We start from the raw sequence: 8,925 nt of genomic DNA on the forward strand, positions 1-8,925 counted from the left end.
GGTCCACTGGCAAAACCAGGGTCTTTTGAAAGAGTGTCAGGGTTAGGTCAATTTTCTCTGCAGGGATGATGTTCCACAGGGAAGGAGTCACGGCAGAGAAGGCCCTTATTCTAGGTCCCACTAGATGAACCTCCTTAACAGAAGCGATCCATAATATACCCTATCTTCCCAGTCTGTCAGGCAGGTGTAACTGGGAAAAGATGATCTGTGAAATAATCTGACCCTATGCCGTGTAGGACTTTAAAAGTGACAACCTTGCACTGAATCGGTTTGATCTGATCAGATTTGGACTGAATCCTAGGTTTGCAGTCTCTTCTTCCTCTCTGAAATGCAGATGCTACACAGGCAAGGAACTATGGAGATAGGACTGTCTACTGCTTACTCACCAATCACTTGAGGCGGTATCACTGGGTCATTCACCCCCACACACACATACTTCTGTTGCAGAAGGGGCAATCACTGTCTTTTTAGTGTTTCTTCCAGATCCAGAGTACATCGGGATTTGTTGCAGATAACCGCTAAAAGCAATTTACAAAGCCAGGGCTGCAGAAGAACGGTGTAAAATTAGATCTGAAGAGTTAAGAGGGGGAAGCGGATAGAATATATTTTAAAGGTGGAGGGGGGAGGGCAAAGAAAGATTACATGGTAGGAGAAAATAAATGGAAAAGGGGAAGGTGTGAGACAGCAAGGAAATACAACACAAATCATGGGGTAATGTGAAAGATTACACACTGAGAGAGATAAAGCAAGTCACAAGGCAACATTAAAAACATCATCTAAATCCTGGGCAGAACAAAAGGTGCAAAAGCAGAAAAAATAATGTTCTGGAGAAGATAACGGGGAAGTGTTTGGAAAACTAATTGCTGTGCGTGGGGAGGCGTTGCAGAATCTGGTATGGGTGGGACCCAGTTACTTCTTCCGTGGGTGGGTATGCAGAGGGGTGGGCAGGTGGAGGAAAGGTGAGGAAAATATCCCATTATAGACTGTTGTTGCTCTGTTCTCAGGGAATAAAAATACCCCAGGAAATTAACTGAAATAAGCAAAGAACATCACAGATGCAAGTGGTTGGGTGTGAGGTGGTGATGTGTTTATTTATGCTTTGCGTGCAAGAACCATGGAGTTGGGACCATGGACGTCATGTAGTCTAACCCTCCATTCAGGGCAGGATCCACTACCCCATCTCTGACAGATGAGCATCCAAGTTCTGAAGCCTTTTAGCAGAAAACACACCATATTATGTGGAGCCTGTTCCACTGGCTCATACAATCACAGAGAATCAGTTACTTCTGAAGTCTAATCTTCTTCTCTCCAAAAATTCCTGTAACATTTGAGGGATACCCCAGATTGGTCTTAAAACTTGTTCAAATTACATGGGTTAGGTACACCGGGAATCAAGTCATGATAGTGGCTACAACATGATTTTTAATGTGTTTGTAAAAAAAATTAAGACTATGGAATACCAAACAATAATCTGGCACTTACGAGGAATACTTCTATTTCTTTCAAAAATGGGGGAGGAATATTGAAATAAACTATATATTTTAATACTATGTTTATTTTTCCTATATTTGACTATAAATCTTAATTGGGGATTTGAGTTAAGGGAAAAAATTGTCATTGTTCTTTCTTTCTTTCTTTCTTTCTTTCTTTCTTTCTTTCTTTCTTTCTTTTACTTAAGGCAAGGGTCTTTCTAGATTACTGAATGCATCCAAAGGATCTTGCAACTTGTCAAGATTTTCACAGAGAGATACAATCAATGAAGTAAGAATTATACAGACTTTAATATTGTAAAGTGAACTAGAGGTGAAGTACAGAAACTTTCCAACTATAATAGGAAATTTCAGTCCTCATTTATTAATCATTATTAAGGCTGAATTTATTTTTATGGTGTCCATTTGAAGTTAACAACACTGAAAAAAGTGACTTATGACTTTTTTTCACACTTGACCGTTGCAGCATCTCTACAGCCATGGATCAAAATTTGGGTGCTTGGCCACTGGCTCATATTTATGATGGTTGCAGTGTCCTGGAATAATGTGATCCTTCTGACAAGCAAAGTCAATGGGGCAGCCCAGATTCATTTAACAATTATTTACAATGTTAAATGAATCTGGCTGCCCCCAATGTTACTATTACTAATTTATTTGAATGTTTTGAATATCATCTTCTTGAGTTTTCTGCAATGTGGAGAGCTATGATTTAGGACACAAGACACTAATAAATTGCTCTCCTTGTACCAGTAGTTGTTTATGTCTAAATTTTCTTCTGTGAATTTCCCAGCCAGCCCACAGTATCTCACATGGATCTTGGGGACCAATTCATGGAATACCTTCAAATTTAGTTACCAGACTAATCTGTAAACTTTCAGAATCCACCAGATGGCAGCAAAGAGGTTTCAGTAACTCTCTGTTGCCATCAAATGGTCAATCACATTTTTCCAGTCTGGATGAAGTAGCCCTCTCTGGTTGTTGGGGGAACAGGACACATGGGAGTAGCAGATGTGATAACTTTTGGGGATGTGTATGTGGATTTGCTTGGAGGAAAGGAAAGCTGGGCTGAATACTAATTCCATGTTCCTAGCCCCTTCTCTTGCACTGGAAAATATTTGTCAGGAGCAGAATAATTGGAAGCATCTCCTGGGAAAAAAACCTTGCAAATCTATATAAATTTTCTGGGCTCAATCCATTACTGAAAAATTGTTTTGCTTTATATATCCTGCCAAAACTCAAGGGTTTTCTGTTGCTTCTTTCTGTAGATTTCAGGTTTGGACAAGTTACTCTCTCAAATACACCATCTTACCTCACAGGCATGTTGTTAGGGTGCGAAAAACTGGCTAAAATTTTTGAATGAAAGGTATAAATTTAATATGTAAATTGGTCAACTCAGGGAATTGCTGGCTTGGGCCCCTGTGGGGGTGTGGCATTTTGGGGGTGGCTAATGGATACTAGCCCTCCTCCTCCCTGAACACACTTTGCTCCCCCCCCCCAATCCTTGTCAATTTTATTTTAACTGAATTTTAAATTTAAATCCCTATTTATTTCTGAAATGTTTTATACTGCATTTTAACTGAATGGTTGTTAAGCTACCAAGAATCACCTTTGGCAAGATGGATGGATAGATGGATCCCAAAACTGGAACACGGTAAAGGTTACAAAATTAAACTTTTTTTTTTTTTCCCAGAAAGACAATGTTCTGGTAAGAAGGACGAAATGATCTTTTTGGTACCCCTCCTGGTCTAAGTAACATCCGGGTGTAACAACTGTGGAACTCTCCATATCTATTAGGAATACACTTCCAAGAATTCCCAGCCAGACTGTATTAATCCCAATGATAACTACATTTTTAAAAGCATTTTCTCAATTCGCACTATTGGGCTCGTAACTAAATATTGCCCTCCGCATCTGCAAGAGACAACACTTTAACAAAGGAGCGAGGTAAACAATAAATACACACTTCCTATTGTATGAGGGGCACGCACGCATTCGAGTATGTCCGGGAAACAGTCCCAAAGGCTTCTGATTAGTCCCGAGTCGCGGGTGTTCTTCTATATGTCAATATTCTATATATGTCATGAATGAAAATAAATTCCGCACTTTCTCCTACCCAAGTGACTTTCGGAGAACTCAAGGAGGGCCGTTTTCGACGGACTATCGAGCTCCTCCGAAACTACCGCCGAGGTAACCCGATTCGTTTCCGAGAATCTCCGAAGCGCACCCGATCATTTCCGAAGGAGGCCATTCCCTGGGCCACTCTTAGTTGTTGCCACTCTACCATTGACGTCTCTATGATGAAACTGTTTTATGGATTTACACGGATGGCTCAGACGGGGAAAGCCTTTCTCAATGGTGGGGCGGAAATGCTTGTAGCTGCAGAGCGGAAGAGACTGGAGTTCGAAGGAGGAGGAGCTTGCTTGAAAGGCGAAAGGCATATAAAATCCCCTCGCAGCGACTCATCCCCTCTTTTTCCGCTTCCGGTCGCGGTATCGGCAAGAGGGTGAGGTCTAGGCCGCGTGTGTTTGTCCAAGGGGAAGACGCTGTCGTAGGTGGCAAAGAAATGGATAGAAATGGGGGATAAGGACAGAGTCTTCTGGGGGATTGTTAAAAAGGCGCCACATGGTCGGAAATATTAATCTTCCGTCCTTATGTGTTGTGAATATAGATGCCAGGAAGAAAAATGAATGCGCCTCCCCCCCCCCGCCTTCAATCACATTATATTCAAGCTCGGAACATCAGGTTTTCACGGGACATGCTGGGTGTTTACAGCAAGATCTAAACTTATTTAAAAACGGATTCACTGAGTCTCAATGGATTTAGTTTTAAGGAATCATGCCTTGCGCTGAACGCTTTTTCTCTTAGAAGGATGGGGAGTGCTCCCTCCTGTTTAAAACATGCTTTCGCGAACGTTGTAATGCAGTTGGCTTTTTCACACGCAGATGAGACGAAATAGCCTATGTTGGCCAATAAACGATATATTAGGCGAGATGATACCTGGTGGTCCTCGTCATTTTTGGAAGGGAAGCATTTATTCTTTTTTTTAAAGGAACATTGCTTTAATTTCGTGAATCCTTTAGTGGAAGGAAGATGATGGGAGAAAGAGTTGTCCTTAAGTGTTAGTTTTCATTTGTGCTACTATTTCAGCCTTGCTGCTATCTATAGAGGAGGAAAAACTAAAGGAATAATTTGGCAAAGGGTGTCTTACTCAACCAGTCTTTTATGTTTCAGTTGGATTCTTCATTTTTAAAAATCTTTTCCAGATGTTCAATTCTGGAATCCAAGTAGCGTGGAAAACATAAGGGAATTAGGAATATAGCGTATCGAGTTGGAAAAAGCTCTTTCACTACATTATTTTACATTTGTTTCAAAGACCCAGAAAAAAATGTAAATAAACTAGAATAATATCAAATAGCAAGCATAAACTTGAAAGTAGCAGTGACATTAAACATATATATTTGGCATTGAAAGGAATAAGAATACTGTTGGACTTTAAACAGAAATCACTCAGCTCTGGGATTTTGAAATTAAATGAATTGTATAAAATATGAATGTTTGCTTGGTCTTCCCTTGCCCAGGAATTCTCCACAATGTCGGCTCATCTGCAATGGATGATCGTACGCAACTGCTCGAGTTTCCTTATTAAAAGGAACAAGCAAACTTACAGCATGGTGAGCTACACTTCCTACCATCTTCCAAACCGACAGCCTCCTTGCAAACAATTCTAGGATGTTTTTAAGCTTTCCTGGACTTTGAACCTTCTATTTTTCATATATTCCCTTTTCAAATAAAATTCCTGTCTTTAACTTGCAAAACTTTTCATTGTAAGTTGCAAGGAATTCTGATGAAAAATGTTTTTCTTTCTTTAAAGGAGCCCAACAACCTTAAGGCACGTAACTCCTTCCGTTACAATGGTCTGATACATCGCAAGACAGTTGGGGTAGAACCAGCTGCTGATGGAAAGGGTATTGTTGTAGTCCTGAAGAAGCGTGCAGGTGGGTGTGCTCAGGTTAAAGCAAATTCATACTGAACAGAGAAGGTAGAACAGAATAAGTTGGAAGCGACCTTGGAGGTCTTCTAGTCCAGCCCCTCCCCCCTGCTCAAGCAGGAGACCTTATACTATTCCAGACAAGTGGCTGTCCAGTCCCCTCTTAAAAGCCTCCAGTGATGGAGCACCCACAACTTCTGAAGGCAAGCCTGAGTTATTGGTTAATTGTTCTCACTGTTAGGAAATTTCTCCTTAGTTCTAGGTTGCTTTTCTCCTTCATTAGTTTCCATCCATTGTTTCTTGTCTTGCCTTCTGGTGCCTTGGAAAATAGGTTGACCCCTTCTTCTTTGTAGCAGCCCCTCAAATGTTGGAACTCTGCTGTCATGTCACCCCTAGTCCTTCTTTTCACTAGAATAGACAAATCCAATTCCTGCAATCGTTCTTCATATGTTTTAGCCTCTATTCCTCTAATCATCTTTGTTGCTTTTCTCTGCATTCTTTCCAGAATATCTATATAATATGGTGACCAAAATTGGATGCAGTATTCTAAGTGTGATCTTACTAAAGCTTTATAAAGCGGTACTAAATTTCAGTTGACCTTGATTTTATCCCTTAATGCAGCCTAGGACTGCATTGACTCTTTTGGCAGCTGCAGCACATTGCTGGCTCATATTTAAGCGGTTTCACTAGGATGTCTAGATCTCTCACATAGTTACTGCTGTTGAGCCAGATGCCAGCTATACTGTACCTGTATGTTTTATTTTTCTTGCCTAAGTGTAAAACTTTACTATTCTCTATTCTCAAAATTTCATTTTGTTAGGCAATTCAGGAAATGATAGAAATAATATGGTGATTCTTGAACCATAGAAAATGCAAATTGATGAGACTCAAGGCGCAAAAGGAACAAATATGTTGCCTGTGTCTGCATATAAAGCTCTGATGAATTTATATTTATATCAGTTTTGTGGAACCAGAAGTAACCATTACATTTCATAATGATTCTGAGCCATTCAAAAAGACAACCAATATATCAAAAATATTTCTAAATTAAATCTTAAGTTTGCAAAATAGGGCATTTAAAATAGTTAAAAGGCCTGGGTAAGTTATATTCTGAAACTCTTCGTGTCCTGTACCGAGCTATTTTATTCTACAATGTCTAACTGTAGATACCCAAGTGTATCTGGTAGAACCTGCAAATAGTGTTCCATTAATAGTTTACACTCCTCTGCTTCTCAGGCCAGCGAAAGCCAGCCACTTCCTATGAAAAAATCACCATCAACAAGAATGCACGGGCCACTCTCAGCAGCCTCCGCCATATTATTCGCAAGAATAATTACCGCAAGGATCTGCGCATGGTAAGTCAGCCTTCTGGATTCTCACTCTGCAAGGTGGCACTTGGATGGATTTCATCAAGCTTCCATTCATCCAATTAGTATGTAGTAGTGATTTATAATAAACCAAACTGCTCCACCCAGCTAGAAAGGAATGTGAAATATTAGTCTTTGTACTCTAAATCAGGGGTCTGCAACCTTGACAACTTTAAGACTTGTGGACTTCAGCTCCCAGAATTCCTCAGCCAGCTATTCTGGCTGAGGAATTCTGGGAGCTGAAGTCCACAAGTCTTAAAGTTGTCATGGTTGCAGACTCCTGCTCTAAATCCTAAACCCTGGCATTTTGAAGTGAAGAGTGGGTTGGTTAAGAAGGTGTACTGCATGTTCAAATTATGGAGTAAATTAGGGGAAAAAAACCTTATATATAATTTGAACCAGGGTTTAGCAGTCTCAGCAGGTTGGGCACCATGGTTCAATAATCTGAAAGCCTTAAAAAATATCGCTCCAAATCTTTTGTGTATTTTTTTTTGTGACTCAGCCAATTTTTTGCCCTTTTTAAAATATTGAGAATGTTTGGGCACCCCAACAGTTGTGGGCATTTTATTGCCCATATCTCAATTAAGATTATGAGAGTGTTCAGAACAGATACAGGTAAAAGGGTTAAAAGCTTGATTCAGGGATGTTGTTGAGGAATGAGAAAAAGAGCATGCATATAAACATTAGGAAATCTGGATTTGAGGAGAGAAGAAATGTATCTGGAGTTTATTCACTACCCCCTTTTTCTCCCTCTACTCCAGGCTGCCTTGCGTCGGGCCAGTGCAATTCTCCGCAGCCAGAAGCCCGTGGTGGTGAAGAAGAAGAGGACTAGGGCTCCCAAGACTACATAAAAACAGTTCTCAAATTATCCAATAAAGGAATAAAACCAGAGAGCAGAATGTCTGAATGTCATTTATAAACCTCTAGTTGTGGGATTACCTCTTTCCTCTAAAAAATGAACTTTGGCTGTTTCCATTTATTCTGAGAACCAAATAAATGTCCCCAAAATTGCAATTTCTGTAGAGGGATGGGATTTGAAAAATAAGATGGATTTGCAACTTAAGTTTCAAGTCATGTTTGATTTTAATTAAGTCTTACGCCCTCCTTCCTTCATGCCACAACTGAGGTCACAGCTAGTTGGAATGGAAATGGTTTTGCTCCTTTTAGGAGGTCTTGGCTCCGGTGCAGAGTCCTTTTCAAAATGCTTTCCTAGGATAAGTGTGCATACAGTATGTGTAACTATCTGAGGAACTCAGGGTGATGTTCATGGTTCCCTTCCACTTTTTTTCTTCTACCTTGCAAAGTTACATTAACTACAAGCAAGAGTTCCTTTTTAAAAGCAAAAATCAGTCCATTTCCCTGTATGTTGACCACACAGGCCTTTTTGGTAAGCATCAGTGCAAAATCAATGTAGGTTTTTTCCTCTTTATGACATCTTGAACTAATCAGCAGAATCTTAAAGGTGCCGTGAAAAGGGAGGCCAGCCTGTGGTCTTAGTTGTTAGATCCAGTTAAACCAGGAAAACTTTAAATTTATCCTGATCAGATTACCTGTGTTATGCTATCTTTGCCAGTTACAGTCTCTTGACTTCATTGTTTACAATGTGAATTTATTATATTCAATTCCTGGTAAAATGAACTCCCTGTACTGCTAAAATATCTTCCTTCCAAAGAAATATCTTTTCTTCTGGAACTGAGCTGTTAAAAGCGTAGATTAGGAGAAAAGGCAAAAAATAGATTTAAGATCTTTACGTCATCTCTCATAGGGAGAGTGGTACTTGAGATTGTTAATTGGCTTTGCAGCCATAAGGTGGCAGTTAAGAGCTGAAGCAAGTCTCCTAGGTGGTTGTTTATTTTCAGTTTTATCCTTTTGTCCTAGATTTCAAGAGGTTGGATTTAGGGACCATTGGCTACACTGTTGCCACAGCCAAGTAATTAATGTTAGTTGATGAGAAGCATTTTTTAGGGGACACAAACCAAAAGGAAACATTTAATAGATGATACAGCAAAAGTCAGTGAAGAAACCTGATAGTTTTACTCTGTATCTATAGGTGCTGTGTGCATTTGGCTATCATGCCATG

At 40.0% G+C, this 8,925-nt stretch overlaps 1 protein-coding gene across 2 annotated transcripts; it reads left to right on the forward strand.

The window, feature by feature from the left end:
* Positions 1-3,882: 3,882 nt before the first annotated feature.
* LOC107283105 (60S ribosomal protein L28) lies at positions 3,883-7,738 on the forward strand. 2 transcript variants are annotated; one of them, XM_015810953.1, is made up of 5 exons: positions 3,883-3,993; positions 5,069-5,161; positions 5,362-5,485; positions 6,715-6,833; positions 7,607-7,738. In XM_015810953.1, the coding sequence occupies exons 2-5, from the start codon at positions 5,081-5,083 to the stop codon at positions 7,694-7,696; spliced, it is 414 nt and encodes a 137-aa protein (XP_015666439.1). In that variant the 5' UTR covers positions 3,883-3,993; positions 5,069-5,080; the 3' UTR covers positions 7,697-7,738. The 2 variants fall into 2 exon arrangements, with proteins under 2 accessions (XP_015666439.1, XP_015666440.1); XM_015810954.1 differs by having other exon boundaries at positions 3,993-4,038.
* Positions 7,739-8,925: the final 1,187 nt, after the last annotated feature.

Source organism: Protobothrops mucrosquamatus, unplaced genomic scaffold (assembly GCF_001527695.2).
Source record: "Protobothrops mucrosquamatus isolate PMUCROS unplaced genomic scaffold, P.Mucros_1.0 scaffold25, whole genome shotgun sequence".
NCBI lineage: Eukaryota > Metazoa > Chordata > Lepidosauria > Squamata > Viperidae > Protobothrops > Protobothrops mucrosquamatus.